Source organism: Salvelinus namaycush, unplaced genomic scaffold (assembly GCF_016432855.1).
Source record: "Salvelinus namaycush isolate Seneca unplaced genomic scaffold, SaNama_1.0 Scaffold2369, whole genome shotgun sequence".
Classification (NCBI taxonomy): domain Eukaryota; kingdom Metazoa; phylum Chordata; class Actinopteri; order Salmoniformes; family Salmonidae; genus Salvelinus; species Salvelinus namaycush.
The window spans coordinates 1-20,148 of NW_024059196.1; the positions used below are offsets into that span (position 1 = coordinate 1).

At 47.5% G+C, this 20,148-nt stretch overlaps 1 protein-coding gene across 1 annotated transcript; it reads left to right on the forward strand.

Moving 5' to 3' along the window:
- The first annotated feature begins 5,718 nt into the window (after nucleotides 1-5,718).
- Nucleotides 5,719-18,849, forward strand: LOC120038727 (actin, cytoplasmic 1-like). The gene is made up of 6 exons (XM_038984395.1): nucleotides 5,719-5,812; nucleotides 7,047-7,171; nucleotides 7,497-7,736; nucleotides 14,362-14,800; nucleotides 14,910-15,091; nucleotides 18,084-18,849. Exons 2-6 carry the CDS (start codon nucleotides 7,049-7,051, stop codon nucleotides 18,225-18,227), a joined length of 1,128 nt encoding a protein of 375 aa, XP_038840323.1. The 5' UTR covers nucleotides 5,719-5,812; nucleotides 7,047-7,048; the 3' UTR covers nucleotides 18,228-18,849.
- Nucleotides 18,850-20,148: the final 1,299 nt, after the last annotated feature.

Here is a 20,148-nt window from a genome sequence, read left to right on the forward strand (position 1 = left end):
GTGTGGTGTGGATGTGTCAGACAGGATGGTGTGTGGTGTGGATGTGTGTCGGACAGGATGGTGTGTGGTGTGGATGTGTCAGACAGGATGGTGTGTGGTGTGGATGTGTCAGACAGGATGGTGTGTGGTGTGGATGTGTCAGACAGGATGGTGTGGATGTGTCAGACAGGATGGTATGTGGTGTGGATGTGTCAGACAGGATGGTATGTGGTGTGGATGTGTCAGACAGGATGGTATGTGGTGTGGATGTGTCAGACAGGATGGTATGTGGTATGGATGTGTGTCAGACAGGATGGTGTGTGGTATGGATGTGTCAGACAGGATGGTATGTGATGTGGATGTGTCAGACAGGATGGTGTGTGGTGTGGATGTGTGTCAGACAGGATGGTATGTGGTGTGGATGTGTCAGACAGGATGGTATGTGGTGTGGATGTGTCAGACAGGATGGTGTGGATGTGTCAGACAGGATGGTATGTGGTGTGGATGTGTCAGACAGGATGGTATGTGGTGTGGATGTGTGTCAGACAGGATGGTGTGTGGTGTGGATGTGTCAGACAGGATGGTGTGTGGTGTGGATGTGTGTCAGACAGGATGGTGTGTGGTGTGGATGTGTCAGACAGGATGGTGTGTGGTGTGGATGTGTCAGACAGGATGGTATGTGGTGTGGATGTGTCAGACAGGATGGTATGTGGTGTGGATGTGTCAGACAGGATGGTGTGTGGTGTGGATGTGTCAGACAGGATGGTGTGTGGTGTGGATGTGTCAGACAGGATGGTGTGTGGTGTGGATGTGTCAGACAGGATGGTATGTGGTGTGGATGTGTCAGACAGGATGGTATGGATGTGTCAGACAGGATGGTATGTGGTGTGGATGTGTCAGACAGGATGGTATGTGGTGTGGATGTGTGTCAGACAGGATGGTATGTGGTGTGGATGTGTCAGACAGGATGGTATGTGGTGTGGATGTGTCAGACAGGATGGTGTGTGGTGTGGATGTGTCAGACAGGATGGTGTGTGGTATGGATGTGTCAGACAGGATGGTGTGGATGTGTCAGACAGGATGGTATGTGGTGTGGATGTGTCAGACAGGATGGTATGTGGTATGGATGTGTGTCAGACAGGATGGTATGTGGTGTGGATGTGTCAGACAGGATGGTGTGGATGTGTCAGACAGGATGGTGTGTGGTGTGGATGTGTCAGACAGGATGGTATGTGGTATGGATGTGTGTCAGACAGGATGGTATGTGGTGTGGATGTGTCAGACAGGATGGTGTGTGGTGTGGATGTGTGTCAGACAGGGTGGTATGTGGTGTGGATGTGTCAGACAGGATGGTATGTGGTGTGGATGTGTCAGACAGGATGGTATGTGGTGTGGATGTGTCAGACAGGATGGTGTGTGGTGTGGATGTGTCAGACAGGATGGTGTGTGGTGTGGATGTGTCAGACAGGATGGTATGTGGTATGGATGTGTCAGACAGGATGGTATGTGGTGTGGATGTGTCAGACAGGATGGTATGTGGTGTGGATGTGTCAGACAGGATGGTGTGTGGTATGGATGTGTCAGACAGGATGGTATGTGGTGTGGATGTGTCAGACAGGATGGTGTGTGGTGTGGATGTGTCAGACAGGATGGTGTGTGGTGTGGATGTGTCAGACAGGATGGTATGTGGTGTGGATGTGTGTCAGACAGGATGGTATGTGGTGTGGATGTGTCAGACAGGATGGTGTGTGGTGTGGATGTGTCAGACAGGATGGTGTGTGGTGTGGATGTGTCAGACAGGATGGTGTGTGGTGTGGATGTGTCAGACAGGATGGTGTGTGGTGTGGATGTGTGTCAGACAGGATGTTGTGTGGTGTGGATGTGTCAGACAGGATGGTGCGTGGTGTGGATGTGTCAGACACGATGGTGTGTGGTGTGGATGTGTCAGACAGGATGGTGTGGATGTGTCAGACAGGATGGTATGTGGTGTGGATGTGTCAGACAGGATGGTATGTGGTGTGGATGTGTCAGACAGGATGGTATGTGGTGTGGATGTGTCAGACAGGATGGTATGTGGTATGGATGTGTGTCAGACAGGATGGTGTGTGGTATGGATGTGTCAGACAGGATGGTATGTGATGTGGATGTGTCAGACAGGATGGTATGTGGTGTGGATGTGTCAGACAGGATGGTATGTGGTGTGGATGTGTCAGACAGGATGGTATGTGGTGTGGATGTGTCAGACAGGATGGTGTGTGGTGTGGATGTGTGTCAGACAGGATGGTGTGTGGTGTGGATGTGTGTCAGACAGGATGGTATGGATGTGTCAGACAGGATGGTATGTGGTGTGGATGTGTCAGACAGGATGGTGTGTGGTGTGGATGTGTGTCAGACAGGATGGTATGGATGTGTCAGACAGGATGGTATGTGGTGTGGATGTGTCAGACAGGATGGTGTGTGGTGTGGATGTGTCAGACAGGATGGTGTGTGGTCTGGATGTGTGTCAGACAGGATGGTGTGTGGTGTGGATGTGTCAGACAGGATGGTGTGTGGTGTGGATGTGTCAGACAGGATGGTATGTGGTGTGGATGTGTCAGACAGGATGGTATGTGGTGTGGATGTGTCAGACAGGATGGTATGTGGTGTGGATGTGTCAGACAGGATGGTGTGTGGTGTGGATGTGTCAGACAGGATGGTATGTGGTGTGGATGTGTCAGACAGGATGGTGTGTGGTGTGGATGTGTCAGACAGGATGGTGTGTGGTATGGATGTGTCAGACAGGATGGTGTGGATGTGTCAGACAGGATGGTATGTGGTGTGGATGTGTCAGACAGGATGGTGTGTGGTGTGGATGTGTCAGACAGGATGGTATGTGGTGTGGATGTGTCAGACAGGATGGTATGTGGTGTGGATGTGTCAGACAGGATGGTATGTGGTGTGGATGTGTCAGACAGGATGGTGTGGATGTGTCAGACAGGATGGTATGTGGTGTGGATGTGTCAGACAGGATGGTATGTGGTGTGGATGTGTGTCAGACAGGATGGTGTGTGGTGTGGATGTGTCAGACAGGATGGTGTGTGGTGTGGATGTGTGTCAGACAGGATGGTGTGTGGTGTGGATGTGTCAGATAGGATGGTGGGTGGTGTGGATGTGTCAGACAGGATGGTATGTGGTGTGGATGTGTCAGACAGGATGGTATGTGGTGTGGATGTGTCAGACAGGATGGTGTGTGGTGTGGATGTGTCAGACAGGATGGTGTGTGGTGTGGATGTGTCAGACAGGATGGCGTGTGGTGTGGATGTGTCAGACAGGATGGTATGTGGTGTGGATGTGTCAGACAGGATGGTATGGATGTGTCAGACAGGATGGTATGTGGTGTGGATGTGTCAGACAGGATGGTATGTGGTGTGGTTGTGTGTCAGACAGGATGGTATGTGGTGTGGATGTGTCAGACAGGATGGTATGTGGTGTGGATGTGTCAGACAGGATGGTGTGTGGTGTGGATGTGTCAGACAGGATGGTGTGTGGTATGGATGTGTCAGACAGGATGGTGTGTGGTGTGGATGTGTCAGACAGGATGGTGTGTGGTGTGGATGTGTCAGACAGGATGGTGTGTGGTATGGATGTGTCAGACAGGATGGTATGTGGTGTGGATGTGTCAGACAGGATGGTGTGTGGTGTGGATGTGTCAGACAGGATGGTGTGTGGTATGGATGTGTCAGACAGGATGGTATGTGGTGTGGATGTGTCAGACAGGATGGTGTGTGGTGTGGATGTGTGTCAGACAGGATGGTATGTGGTGTGGATGTGTCAGACAGGATGGTGTGTGGTGTGGATGTGTCAGACAGGATGGTGTGTGGTGTGGATGTGTCAGACAGGATGGTGTGGATGTGTCAGACAGGATGGTATGTGGTGTGGATGTGTCAGACAGGATGGTATGTGGTGTGGATGTGTCAGACAGGATGGTATGTGGTGTGGATGTGTCAGACAGGATGGTGTGTGGTGTGGATGTGTCAGATAGGATGGTGTGTGGTGTGGATGTGTCAGACAGGATGGTGTGTGGTGTGGATGTGTCAGACAGGATGGTATGTGGTGTGGATGTGTCAGACAGGATGGTGTGTGGTGTGGATGTGTCAGACAGGATGGTGTGTGGTGTGGATGTGTCAGACAGGATGGTGTGTGGTGTGGATGTGTCAGACAGGATGGTGTGTGGTGTGGATGTGTCAGACAGGATGGTGTGTGGTGTGGATGTGTGTCAGACAGGATGGTATGTGGTGTGGATGTGTCAGACAGGATGGTGTGTGGTGTGGATGTGTCAGACAGGATGGTATGTGGTGTGGATGTGTCAGACAGGATGGTATGTGGTGTGGATGTGTGTCAGACAGGATGGTGTGTGGTGTGGATGTGTGTCAGACAGGATGGTGTGTGGTGTGGATGTGTCAGACAGGATGGTGTGTGGTATGGATGTATGAGCCTCATGTTCATTTTGTTACTCTGCTGCTCTAATGACCTCTGACCTCATGCTACCATAAGCCCTCTACCTGTACTGTAATGATTTATTAACCTCTGACCTCTGAGCTCATCCTACCATACTGTACTGTAATGATTTTAGTGAACGACAGTGTAGCACCCTTCGTGGGTCTCCATCCCGGTTCTCCCAGCAGCGTAGGCAGACCTGTTGACCACGGCTCCAATAAGGGTTCACTCTTTTTGGGGGGGGCGATTGTAACAGGCCTACCCCTAGGCCTACCCCTAGGCCTACCCCGGTAAGGCCTACCCCTAGGCCTACCCCGGTAAGGCCTACCCCTAGGCCTACCCCTAGGCCTACCCTGGTAAGGCCTACCCCTAGGCCTACCCCTAGGCCCTAGGCCTACCCCGGTAAGGCCTACCCCTAGGCCTACCCCGGTAAGGCCTACCCCTAGGCCTACCCCGGTAAGGCCTACCCCGGTAAGGCCTACCCCTACTACAGGACGACATGAGTCCCACTGTCTGTTTTATATCAATATGGTCAACAGATCTGTTTGTGCCGCTAGTCAGCTACTCTGCTCTTCTCTAGGCAGACCCGTGTAGGACCAGTATTTCTGGTGGGGGATGTGTGTTGTCTCAGTCTGGTGGGGGATGTGTGATCTGTATATAACATAGCTAAGCTAATTATCAGGCTAGCGGGCAGCGGGCCTAACGACCCTGGCCTCTGGAATGTCAGTATATACAACACAAAGATTTACACTTACTCAAATTACACCAACACCATTCCTCACATCTTAGCTGGGCCTTGCATTGCCGTCCCCCCCATCACGACCTGACTATAGGTACCTTGTTGCTGTAACGTTGAATCTTTTTAAACCTACTTACATTTCAAAGGAAGATCCCTCTCTACGTTAGATATCTAACACATCGCTATCATCTTAGTTTAAACCATAATCACAGTGGCCATGACAGAAACTATCGATAATACATATATTATGCCAATCATTGAATAGGATGACACCTATCCTAATCAATGAACTTGTAATGTTAGCTAGGACGTTATATTGTGTGTATAGTAGTTAACCTTATATTAGTGACTACACTTTATTAGCCGCCTTATAACAAGGGCTGTCAATGCAGAGGCCCGGTGTGGCTCAATGCGACAAGCCAAGTGGATACGCCCTCGACCAATCAGGAGCCGCGCTGCAGAAAGTTCGCCTTATATGGATAGGGGGGTTGCGGTGAATGCGGATATAAAACCCGGAGCCTTGGCAACGCTTTAATCAGTAAGTTTCTCACTGCGCAGGGAAAGGAGTATAGAGCCAGTTTCTCTTACCGCCGGTAACGCTTCCCCACTAAAACACAGGTAAGAGATGGAATATTGTGTGTTTTTTTAAAGTTCATGTGTCATTATTATATTTGTGTCGAAGTTAATCATTTGTAGTTGGGGGAAATTTGATGTTAAGTTAGTTATCTGGCCAACTCGTTTTCAGAACGCTCACAACGTTATTGGTGTACGGTATTTTCCCTGGGCAGCTAGCTATCGTTGGTCAGAGTTTACACAGGTTTTAATGTGCTTTCTGGTCAATTTAAATGTACTTAGCTAGTAGATTTAACATCTCCGAGTGAGTGTGCCAACCGGTGTTGGTTTTATCGTTGACATTGACAGTAGGATAAATTAAATCGTTAGCATGACGGGCGTCAACAGTTCAAATGACTGTTACCGGATGTACAGAACATTTTACCTCAGAGTTTGTTTCCCCAAATGGAGTTTGACCCTTAACTCGCCCTGCTGAGTGGTTCAAGGATGTCTGGCAAATTCCACTAGCATTAAAGTCAGGCTGTTAAAGTTAGGTAAATGACTTCCTATGTTTTAATGACGGTATGTTGAGTAACTTGTCAAATATTTTATGACTGTTTTGCTCAACAGATGAGTCAGTGTTTTATGTGGTCACTGTTTTTAATAAGTAACATTCCACACCCAGCCCAAGTTACAAGCCTAAACATGTAGACATTAGTGTCATCTGATTGCACGGGAGACGCTCCTTTTCAAACTATTTGAAGGATAGATGTGAAACTGTGACCTCGCCTTGGTTACTGTCTGGATGTTTATCCCGGTCCAGGGAGTGTCCTCTCCTTTATAAACTATATTCAGGATAACTGATCTAGCCTGGGTTATTGTCTGGCTGTTTATCCCGGTCCAGGGAGTGGCCGCTGTCATAGACTAACACATGTCAGGGGGCGCTCCAACTATTGCCTTATATGGCGATGCCTCGGCCGAATACAGCCAGCCTTTTGTCTGGCGGCGCTGACTAGGCGGCAGTCATCTACTACGCCTGTTTCATACGACTTCTCTATGTTATAACCTAACTACACGTCTAACCTTGAATTAAGCCCCAAGCCAATTGTATTAATGAATTTTTACGGTAAAGCAAATGGACTGGTTGTGGAAACGCTGAGTGACTGAACGGTCTGGACTGTTGCTGTTCAGCGCCACCTAGCGGCCGTTCACTGATAGTACACTGGCTCGATAGTGACCGGCAGCGCACCCGGTAAAGACGTTAGTCTCATTCCTTGTGTTTTTATTCTTCCCGGTGCAGAAATGGAAGATGAAATCGCCGCCCTGGTCGTTGATAACGGCTCCGGTATGTGCAAGGCCGGGTTCGCCGGAGATGATGCTCCTCGGGCGGTGTTCCCGTCCATCGTTGGTCGCCCCAGACATCAGGTAATAATTAACTCCTCGTCTGTCATCTAATTACTGAAATATCACTATCTGCTATACTGAATGTTGATACTGTTACATTGCTATTGGAACTTTAATGTTTTGTAGCCATTTGACTTTGTCTCTAGTCAACATTACACTGACTGCTTTGTGTAGGAGTACACTAGTAAAGGGTACTTACAGAATATTACACTGTCATTTAGTATATTCTGTGTTGCTATGCAACATCATTGGAACTGACCTGTTAAGTCTAATCATCATTAATAGGGTAAATTAGCCATAACATTCCATTCAGTACAGTGTCACTGACCTGTGTATCTGTCTCCAGGGAGTGATGGTTGGCATGGGCCAGAAGGACAGCTACGTGGGAGATGAGGCTCAAAGCAAGAGGGGTATCCTGACTCTGAAGTACCCCATTGAGCACGGCATCGTCACCAACTGGGACGACATGGAGAAGATCTGGCATCACACCTTCTACAACGAGCTGAGAGTGGCTCCAGAGGAGCACCCCGTCCTGCTCACAGAGGCCCCCCTCAACCCCAAGGCCAACAGGGAGAAGATGACCCAGGTACGTCCGGCTCCTCTTCTTCCTCTACCTCTACTGTTCTGCCCTCTTCTTCCTCCTCTACCTTTACTGTTCATTTCTGCCCTCTTCTTCCTCCTATACCTTTACAGTTCTGCCCTCTTCCTCCTCCTTTACTGTTCAGTTCTGCCCTCTCCTCTCCTGCTCACTCTCCTCCTCTCCTCCAGGCCCTCTGTCCTTACAGCTGATCTGTCACCCCTCTGGAAGCTAAAGGTCTCCTGTCGGTCTGTTCTGCCTCTGCATACTGCTGGCTGCTAGCTAGGACTGACTAGACTAACCTGTAGGACAGTGATCTAATGATCTAGGACTGACTAGACTAACCTGTAGGACAGTGATCTAGGACTGACTAGACTAACCTGTAGGACAGTGATCTAGGACTGACTAGACTAACCTGTAGGACAGCAACAGTAATGATCTAGGACTGACTAGACTAACCTGTAGGACAGCAACAGTAATGATCTAGGACTGACTGGACTAACCTGTAGGACAGTAATGATCTAGGACTGACTAGACTAACCTGTAGGACAGCAACAGTAATGATCTAGGACTGACTGGACTAACCTGTAGGACAGTAATGATCTAGGACTGACTGGACTAACCTGTAGGACAGTAATGATCTAGGACTGACTGGACTAACCTGTAGGACAGTAATGATCTAGGACTGACTGGACTAACCTGTAGGACAGTAATGATCTAGGACTGACTAGACTAACCTGTAGGACAGTAACAGTAATGATCTAGGACTGACTAGACTAACCTGTAGGACAGTAACAGTAATGATCTAGGACTGACTAGACTAACCTGTAGGACAGTAATGATCTAGGACTGACTAGACTAACCTGTAGGACAGTAATGATCTAGGACTGACTGGACTAACCTGTAGGACAGTAATGATCTAGGACTGACTAGACTAACCTGTAGGACAGTAACAGTACTCTAATGATCTAGGACTGACTGGACTAACCTGTAGGACAGTAATGATCTAGGACTGACTAGACTAACCTGTAGGACAGTAACAGTAATGATCTAGGACTGACTGGACTAACCTGTAGGACAGTGATCTAATGATCTAGGACTGACTAGACTAACCTGTAGGACAGTAACAGTAATGATCTAGGACTGACTGGACTAACCTGTAGGACAGTAATGGTCTAGGACTGACTAGACTAACCTGTAGGACAGTAATGGTCTAGGACTGACTAGACTAACCTGTAGGACAGTAATGGTCTAGGACTGACTAGACTAACCTGTAGGACAGTAATGATCTAGGACTGACTAGACTAACCTGTAGGACAGTAATGATCTAGGACTGACTAGACTAACCTGTAGGACAGTAATGATCTAGGACTGACTAGACTAACCTGTAGGACAGTAATGATCTAGGACTGACTAGACTAACCTGTAGGACAGTAATGATCTAGGACTGACTAGACTAACCTGTAGGACAGTAATGATCTAGGACTGACTGGACTAACCTGTAGGACAGTAATGATCTAGGACTGAATAGACTAACCTGTAGGACAGTAACAGTAATGATCTAGGACTGACTAGACTAACCTGTAGGACAGTAACAGTAATGATCTAGGACTGACTAGACTAACCTGTAGGACAGTAATGATCTAGGACTGACTAGACTAACCTGTAGGACAGTAATGATCTAGGACTGACTAGACTAACCTGTAGGACAGTAATGATATAGGACTGACTAGACTAACCTGTAGGACAGTAATGATCTAGGACTGACTAGACTAACCTGTAGGACAGTAATGATCTAGGACTGACTAGACTAACCTGTAGGACAGTAATGATCTAGGACTGACTAGACTAACCTGTAGGACAGTAATGATCTAGGACTGACTAGACTAACCTGTAGGACAGTAATGATCTAGGACTGACTAGACTAACCTGTAGGACAGCAACAGTAATGATCTAGGACTGACTAGACTAACCTGTAGGACAGTAATGATCTAGGACTGACTAGACTAACCTGTAGGACAGTAACAGTAATGATCTAGGACTGACTAGACTAACCTGTAGGACAGTAATGATCTAGGACTGACTAGACTAACCTGTAGGACAGTAATGATATAGGACTGACTAGACTAACCTGTAGGACAGTAATGATCTAGGACTGACTAGACTAACCTGTAGGACAGTAACAGTAATGATCTAGGACTGACTAGACTAACCTGTAGGACAGTAATGATCTAGGACTGACTAGACTAACCTGTAGGACAGTAATGATATAGGACTGACTAGACTAACCTGTAGGACAGTAACAGTAATGGTCTAGGACTGACTAGACTAACCTGTAGGACAGTAATGATCTAGGACTGACTAGACTAACCTGTAGGACAGTAACAGTAATGATCTAGGACTGACTAGACTAACCTGTAGGACAGTAACAGTAATGATCTAGGACTGACTAGACTAACCTGTAGGACAGTAATGATATAGGACTGACTAGACTAACCTGTAGGACAGTAATGATCTAGGACTGACTAGACTAACCTGTAGGACAGTAACAGTAATGATCTAGGACTGACTAGACTAACCTGTAGGACAGTAATGATCTAGGACTGACTAGACTAACCTGTAGGACAGTAATGATCTAGGACTGACTAGACTAACCTGTAGGACAGCAACAGTAATGATCTAGGACTGACTAGACTAACCTGTAGGACAGTAACAGTAATGGTCTAGGACTGACTAGACTAACCTGTAGGACAGTAATGATCTAGGACTGACTAAACTAACCTGTAGGACAGTAACAGTAATGATCTAGGACTGACTAGACTAACCTGTAGGACAGTAACAGTAATGATCTAGGACTGACTAGACTAACCTGTAGGACAGTAATGATATAGGACTGACTAGACTAACCTGTAGGACAGTAATGATATAGGACTGACTAGACTAACCTGTAGGACAGTAATGATCTAGGACTGACTGGACTAACCTGTAGGACAGTAACAGTAATGATATAGGACTGACTGGACTAACCTGTAGGACAGTAATGATCTAGGACTGACTGGACTAACCTGTAGGACAGTAATGGTCTAGGACTGACTAGACTAACCTGTAGGACAGTAATGATCTAGGACTGACTAGACTAACCTGTAGGACAGTAATGATCTAGGACTGACTAGACTAACCTGTAGGACAGTAACAGTAATGATCTAGGACTGACTAGACTAACCTGTAGGACAGTAATGATCTAGGACTGACTAGACTAACCTGTAGGACAGTAACAGTAATGATCTAGGACTGACTAGACTAACCTGTAGGACAGTAATGATCTAGGACTGACTAGACTAACCTGTAGGACAGTAATGATATAGGACTGACTAGACTAACCTGTAGGACAGTAACAGTAATGGTCTAGGACTGACTAGACTAACCTGTAGGACAGTAATGATCTAGGACTGACTAGACTAACCTGTAGGACAGTAACAGTAATGATCTAGGACTGACTAGACTAACCTGTAGGACAGTAACAGTAATGATCTAGGACTGACTAGACTAACCTGTAGGACAGTAATGATATAGGACTGACTAGACTAACCTGTAGGACAGTAATGATCTAGGACTGACTAGACTAACCTGTAGGACAGTAACAGTAATGATCTAGGACTGACTAGACTAACCTGTAGGACAGTAATGATCTAGGACTGACTAGACTAACCTGTAGGACAGTAATGATCTAGGACTGACTAGACTAACCTGTAGGACAGCAACAGTAATGATCTAGGACTGACTAGACTAACCTGTAGGACAGTAACAGTAATGGTCTAGGACTGACTAGACTAACCTGTAGGACAGTAATGATCTAGGACTGACTAAACTAACCTGTAGGACAGTAACAGTAATGATCTAGGACTGACTAGACTAACCTGTAGGACAGTAACAGTAATGATCTAGGACTGACTAGACTAACCTGTAGGACAGTAATGATATAGGACTGACTAGACTAACCTGTAGGACAGTAATGATATAGGACTGACTAGACTAACCTGTAGGACAGTAATGATCTAGGACTGACTGGACTAACCTGTAGGACAGTAACAGTAATGATATAGGACTGACTGGACTAACCTGTAGGACAGTAATGATCTAGGACTGACTGGACTAACCTGTAGGACAGTAATGATCTAGGACTGACTGGACTAACCTGTAGGACAGTAATGATCTAGGACTGACTAGACTAACCTGTAGGACAGTAATGATCTAGGACTGACTAGACTAACCTGTAGGACAGTAACAGTAATGATCTAGGACTGACTAGACTAACCTGTAGGACAGTAATGATCTAGGACTGACTAGACTAACCTGTAGGACAGTAATGATCTAGGACTGACTAGACTAACCTGTAGGACAGTAATGATCTAGGACTGACTAGACTAACCTGTAGGACAGTAATGATCTAGGACTGACTAGACTAACCTGTAGGACAGTAATGATCTAGGACTGACTAGACTAACCTGTAGGACAGTAATGGTCTAGGACTGACTAGACTAACCTGTAGGACAGTAACAGTAATGGTCTAGGACTGACTAGACTAACCTGTAGGACAGTAACAGTAATGATCTAGGACTGACTAGACTAACCTGTAGGACAGTAACAGTAATGATCTAGGACTGACTAGACTAACCTGTAGGACAGTAATGATCTAGGACTGACTAGACTAACCTGTAGGACAGTAATGATCTAGGACTGACTAGACTAACCTGTAGGACAGTAACAGTAATGATCTAGGACTGACTAGACTAACCTGTAGGACAGTAATGATATAGGACTGACTAGACTAACCTGTAGGACAGTAATGATCTAGGACTGACTAGACTAACCTGTAGGACAGTAACAGTAATGATATAGGACTGACTAGACTAACCTGTAGGACAGTAATGATCTAGGACTGACTAGACTAACCTGTAGGACAGTAATGATCTAGGACTGACTAGACTAACCTGTAGGACAGTAATGATCTAGGACTGACTAGACTAACCTGTAGGACAGTAATGATCTAGGACTGACTAGACTAACCTGTAGGACAGCAACAGTAATGATCTAGGACTGACTAGACTAACCTGTAGGACAGTAATGATCTAGGACTGACTAGACTAACCTGTAGGACAGTAATGATATAGGACTGACTAGACTAACCTGTAGGACAGTAATGATCTAGGACTGACTGGACTAACCTGTAGGACAGTAACAGTAATGATATAGGACTGACTGGACTAACCTGTAGGACAGTAATGATCTAGGACTGACTAGACTAACCTGTAGGACAGTAATGATCTAGGACTGACTAGACTAACCTGTAGGACAGTAATGATCTAGGACTGACTAGACTAACCTGTAGGACAGTAATGATCTAGGACTGACTAGACTAACCTGTAGGACAGTAATGATCTAGGACTGACTAGACTAACCTGTAGGACAGTAATGATCTAGGACTGACTAGACTAACCTGTAGGACAGTAATGATCTAGGACTGACTAGACTAACCTGTAGGACAGTAATGATCTAGGACTGACTAGACTAACCTGTAGGACAGTAATGATCTAGGACTGACTAGACTAACCTGTAGGACAGTAATGATCTAGGACTGACTAGACTAACCTGTAGGACAGTAATGATCTAGGACTGACTAGACTAACCTGTAGGACAGTAATGATCTAGGACTGACTAGACTAACCTGTAGGACAGTAATGATCTAGGACTGACTAGACTAACCTGTAGGACAGTAATGATCTAGGACTGACTAGACTAACCTGTAGGACAGTAATGATCTAGGACTGACTAGACTAACCTGTAGGACAGTAATGATCTAGGACTGACTAGACTAACCTGTAGGACAGTAATGATCTAGGACTGACTAGACTAACCTGTAGGACAGTAATGATCTAGGACTGACTAGACTAACCTGTAGGACAGTAATGATCTAGGACTGACTAGACTAACCTGTAGGACAGTAATGATCTAGGACTGACTAGACTAACCTGTAGGACAGTAATGATCTAGGACTGACTAGACTAACCTGTAGGACAGTAATGATCTAGGACTGACTAGACTAACCTGTAGGACAGTAATGATCTAGGACTGACTAGACTAACCTGTAGGACAGTAATGATCTAGGACTGACTAGACTAACCTGTAGGACAGTAATGATCTAGGACTGACTAGACTAACCTGTAGGACAGTAATGATCTAGGACTGACTAGACTAACCTGTAGGACAGTAATGATCTAGGACTGACTAGACTAACCTGTAGGACAGTAATGATCTAGGACTGACTAGACTAACCTGTAGGACAGTAATGATCTAGGACTGACTGGACTAACCTGTAGGACAGTAATGATCTAGGACTAACCTGTAGGACAGTAACAGTACTAATATTGCTGTGTTTCTCCACTAATGCATCGATGGTTTCCCTCTGACTCACTGGACAGCATGGTCTACTGTGTGCTGTGACTCCTGTCCTCTACTGTAGTCCTCCAGCACCGTGACTCACTGGACAGCATGGTCTACTGTGTGCTGTGACTCCTGTCCTCTACTCTAGTCCTCCAGCACCGTGACTCACATCCCCCTTCTCTCTCTCCCCCAGATCATGTTTGAGACCTTCAACACCCCTGCCATGTACGTGGCCATCCAGGCCGTGTTGTCCCTGTACGCCTCCGGCCGTACCACCGGTATCGTCATGGACTCCGGTGACGGCGTGACCCACACAGTACCCATCTACGAGGGCTACGCTCTGCCCCACGCCATCCTGCGTCTGGATCTGGCCGGCCGCGACCTCACAGACTACCTGATGAAGATCCTGACGGAGCGAGGCTACAGCTTCACCACCACGGCCGAGAGGGAAATCGTTCGCGACATCAAGGAGAAGCTGTGCTACGTGGCGCTGGACTTTGAGCAGGAGATGGGCACCGCTGCCTCCTCTTCCTCCCTGGAGAAGAGCTATGAGCTGCCTGACGGACAGGTCATCACCATCGGCAACGAGAGGTTCCGCTGCCCAGAGGCCCTCTTCCAGCCCTCCTTCCTCGGTGAGTCTCTTCAACGAACCTCTCTGGAACAGCCGATCCGTGTCAGTCTGGCAGCCATCTTGTGTTGCGATGCCCCGTAGTGACGGCCATGTCTCCTCTCTCTCTCCAGGTATGGAGTCTTGCGGCATCCACGAGACCACCTTCAACTCCATCATGAAGTGTGACGTGGACATCCGTAAGGACCTGTACGCCAACACGGTGATGTCCGGAGGAACCACCATGTACCCCGGCATCGCTGACAGGATGCAGAAGGAGATCACCTCTCTGGCCCCGTCCACCATGAAGATCAAGGTGACTATAAATTATCAAATGTATTTATAAAGCCCTTCGTACATCAGCTGATGTCTCAAAGTGCTGTACAGAAACCCAGCCTAAAACCCCAAACAGCAAGCAATGCAGGTGTAGAAGCACGGTGGCTAGGAAAAACTCCCTAGAAAGGCCAAAACCTAGGAAGAAACCTAGAGAGGAACCAGGCTATGAGGGGTGGCTAGGAAAAACTCCCTAGAAAGGCCAAAACCTAGGAAGAAACCTTGAGAGGAACCAGGCTATGAGGGGTGGCTAGGAAAAACTCCCTAGAAAGACCAGAACCTAGGAAGAAACCTAGAGAGGAACCAGGCTATGAGGGGTGGCTAGGAAAAACTCCCTAGAAAGACCAGAACCTAGGAAGAAACCTAGAGAGGAACCAGGCTATGAGGGGTGGCTAGGAAAAACTCCCTAGAAAGGCAGGAACCTAGGAAGAAACCTAGAGAGGAACCAGGCTATGAGGGGTGGCTAGGAAAAACTCCCTAGAAAGGCCAAAACCTAGGAAGAAACCTAGAGGAACCAGGCTATGAGGGGTGGCTAGGAAAAACTCCCTAGAAAGGCCGAAACCTAGGAAGAAACCTAGAGAGGAACCAGGCTATGAGGGGTGGCCAGGAAAAACTCCCTAGAAAGGCCAGAACCTAGGAAGAAACCTAGTGAGGAACCAGGCTATGAGGGGTGGCTAGGAAACTCCCTAGAAAGGCAGGAACCTAGGAAGAAACCTAGAGAGGAACCAGGCTATGAGGGGTGGCTAGGAAACTCCCTAGAAAGGCCAAAACCTAGGAAGAAACCTAGAGAGGAACTAGGCTATGAGGGGTGGCTAGGAAAAACTCCCTAGAAAGGCCAAAACCTAGGAAGAAACCTAGAGAGGAACCAGGCTGTGAGGGGTGGTTAGGAAACTCCCTAGAAAGGCCAAAACCTAGGAAGAAACCTAGAGAGGAACCAGGCTGAGGGGTGGTTAGGAAACTCCCTAGAAAGGCAGGAACCTAGGAAGAAACCTAGTGAGGAACCAGGCTATGAGGGGTGGCTAGGAAACTCCCTAGAAAGGCCAAAACCTAGGAAGAAACCTAGAGAGGAACCAGGCTATGAGGGGTGGCTAGGAAAAACTCCCTAGAAAGGCAGGAACCTAGGAAGAAACCTAGAGAGGAACCAGGCTGAGGGGTGGTTAGGAAACTCCCTAGAAAGGCAGGAACCTAGGAAGAAACCTAGTGAGGAACCAGGCTATGAGGGGTGGCTAGGAAAAACTCCCTAGAAAGGCAGGAACCTAGGAAGAAACCTAGTGAGGAACCAGGCTATGAGGGGTGGCTAGGAAAAACTCCCTAGAAAGGCCAAAACCTAGGAAGAAACCTAGAGGAACCAGGCTATGAGGGGTGGCTAGGAAAAACTCCCTAGAAAGGCCGAAACCTAGAGGAACCAGGCTATGAGGGGTGGCTAGGAAAAACTCCCTAGAAAGGCAGGAACCTAGGAAGAAACCTAGTGAGGAACCAGGCTATGAGGGGTGGCTAGGAAAAACTCCCTAGAAAGGCAGGAACCTAGGAAGAAACCTAGAGAGGAACCAGGCTGAGGGGTGGTTAGGAAACTCCCTAGAAAGGCAGGAACCTAGGAAGAAACCTAGTGAGGAACCAGGCTATGAGGGGTGGCTAGGAAACTCCCTAGAAAGGCCAAAACCTAGGAAGAAACCTAGTGAGGAACCAGGCTATGAGGGGTGGCTAGGAAACTCCCTAGAAAGGCCAAAACCTAGGAAGAAACCTAGAGGAACCAGGCTATGAGGGGTGGCTAGGAAAAACTCCCTAGAAAGGCAGGAACCTAGGAAGAAACCTAGAGAGGAACCAGGCTATGAGGGGTGGCTAGGAAAAACTCCCTAGAAAGGCAGGAACCTAGGAAGAAACCTAGTGAGGAACCAGGCTATGAGGGGTGGCTAGGAAAAACTCCCTAGAAAGGCAGGAACCTAGGAAGAAACCTAGTGAGGAACCAGGCTATGAGGGGTGGCTAGGAAAAACTCCCTAGAAAGGCAGGAACCTAGGAAGAAACCTAGTGAGGAACCAGGCTATGAGGGGTGGCTAGGAAAAACTCCCTAGAAAGGCAGGAACCTAGGAAGAAACCTAGAGAGGAACCAGGCTATGAGGGGTGGCTAGGAAAAACTCCCTAGAAAGGCAGGAACCTAGGAAGAAACCTAGTGAGGAACCAGGCTATGAGGGGTGGCTAGGAAAAACTCCCTAGAAAGGCAGGAACCTAGGAAGAAACCTAGAGAGGAACCAGGCTATGAGGGGTGGCTAGGAAAAACTCCCTAGAAAGGCCAAAACCTAGGAAGAAACCTAGAGGAACCAGGCTATGAGGGGTGGCTAGGAAAAACTCCCTAGAAAGGCCGAAACCTAGGAAGAAACCTAGAGGAACCAGGCTATGAGGGGTGGCTAGGAAAAACTCCCTAGAAAGGCCAAAACCTAGGAAGAAACCTAGAGAGGAACCAGGCTATGAGGGGTGGCTAGGAAAAACTCCCTAGAAAGGCCAAAACCTAGGAAGAAACCTAGAGGAACCAGGCTATGAGGGGTGGCTAGGAAAAACTCCCTAGAAAGGCCGAAACCTAGGAAGAAACCTAGAGGAACCAGGCTATGAGGGGTGGCTAGGAAAAACTCCCTAGAAAGGCAGGAACCTAGGAAGAAACCTAGAGAGGAACCAGGCTGAGGGGTGGTTAGGAAACTCCCTAGAAAGGCAGGAACCTAGGAAGAAACCTAGAGAGGAACCAGGCTGAGGGGTGGCTAGGAAACTCCCTAGAAAGGCAGGAACCTAGGAAGAAACCTAGAGAGGAACCAGGCTGAGGGGTGGCCAGTTCTTCTGGCTGTGCCGGGTGGAGATGTGTCTCTGCTTGATAGATGGTCTGCTTCCTCCTGTAGTTAACAGCGTTACCTGTTGCGGTCAGATGCTAGAAGGACAGTGTGAACGTCTGTACTCGTGTTAATGTCCCCCCCTCCTGTCTCTCCTCCAGATCATCGCCCCTCCAGAGCGTAAATACTCCGTCTGGATCGGAGGCTCCATCCTGGCGTCTCTCTCCACCTTCCAGCAGATGTGGATCAGCAAGCAGGAATACGACGAGTCTGGTCCCTCCATCGTCCACCGTAAATGCTTCTAAACCACCGACCCCGTACAGACTCTCTCTCCTTCCCATTCCAACCAAGACTCTCTCTCCTTCCCATTCCAACCAAGACTCTGTCTCGACATGCCGTCAGACCACCTGGCGTGTCTTCTCCTGCTGTCAGTCTGTCTGAGAGCCTTCCCTGTTTGGCTGGATGGACAGGATGTGATGTCGTCTGACGGCAGACCATGTTGACGGGTCACGACTCCACACGTCCTTAGTTAGTTAACAGTCGTCGCGTTTATGTTCCCCACCACCGTATATTGACCTCTATGGAGGTGTTGCTGTCCACCCTATCCCCTACCTAGTGCACTATTGACCAGGGCCCATAGGGATCTAGTGCGTTACCTAGGGGATAGGGCTGTATTTGGGACCCTAACTCTGGGCTCTGTGTGGAGGGAGGGGGGGGGGAATAAAGCTTAATATGTAAATGATGTTATTGATATAAACAGTTTTGTTTTTGTAATTTCAGTCTTATGGTCCAGTTAGTTTTATGCAACGAGGGGTTTGACCTTTCTAATGAGAGTAAAGGTGTTCCCCTCTCTCTCTGGGGGGGTGTAGGCTCCTGTTGTGGACACTGACCAATACAAAACCAATAAAGTGCACATGTCTATTGAAATGGTTGTGTTCTCTTGTCTTCCTGCATCAATGTGTTGATCTGGTTACTTCCTAGCCTGGATACCAGGTCTGTTTCGTATGACATGGATTACTAGAGGGGTGGACCGTTGACTAACAGACTGGTATCCAGGCTAGATGTATAACTGCTGTTTGACATGGATTACTAGAGGAGGTGGACCGTTGACTAACAGACTGGTATCCAGGCTAGATGTATAACTGCTGTTTGACATGGATTACTAGAGGAGGTGGACCGTTGACTAACAGACTGGTATCCAGGCTAGATGTATAACTGCTGTTTGACATGGATTACTAGAAGAGGTGGACCGTTGACTAACAGACTGGTATCCAGGCTAGATGTATAACTGCTGTTTGACATGGATTACTGGAGGAGGTGGACCGTTGACTAACAGACTGGTATCCAGGCTAGATGTATAACTGCTGTTTGACATGGATTACTAGAGGAGGTGGACCGTTGACTAACAGACTGGTATCCAGGCTAGATGTATAACTGCTGTTTGACATGGATTACTAGAGGAGGTGGACCGTTGACTAACAGACTGGTATCCAGGCTAGATGTATAACTGCTGTTTGACATGGATTACTAGAGGAGGTGTACCGTTGACTAACAGACTGGTATCCAGGCTAGATGTATAACTGCTGTTTGACATGGATTACTAGAGGAGGTGGACCGTTGACTAACAGACTGGTATCCAGGCTAGATGTATAACTGCTGTTTGACATGGATTACTAGAGGTGGACCGTTGACTAACAGACTGGTATCCAGGCTAGATGTATAACTGCTGTTTGACATGGATTACTAGAGGAGGTGGACCGTTGACTAACAGACTGGTATCCAGGCTAGATGTATAACTGCTGTTTGACATGGATTACTAGAGGAGGTGGACCGTTGACTAACAGACTGGTATCCAGGCTAGATGTATAACTGCTGTTTGACATGGATTACTAGAGGAGGTGGACCGTTGACTAACAGACTGGTATCCAGGCTAGATGTATAACTGCTGTTTGACATGGATTACTAGAGGAGGTGGACCGTTGACTAACAGACTGGTATCCAGGCTAGATGTATAACTGCTGTTTGACATGGATTACTAGAGGAGGTGGACCGTTGACTAACAGACTGGTATCCAGGCTAGATGTATAACTGCTGTTTGACATGGATTACTAGAGGAGGTGGACCGTTGACTAACAGACTGGTATCCAGGCTAGATGTATAACTGCTGTTTGACATGGATTACTAGAGGAGGTGTACCGTTGACTAACAGACTGGTATCCAGGCTAG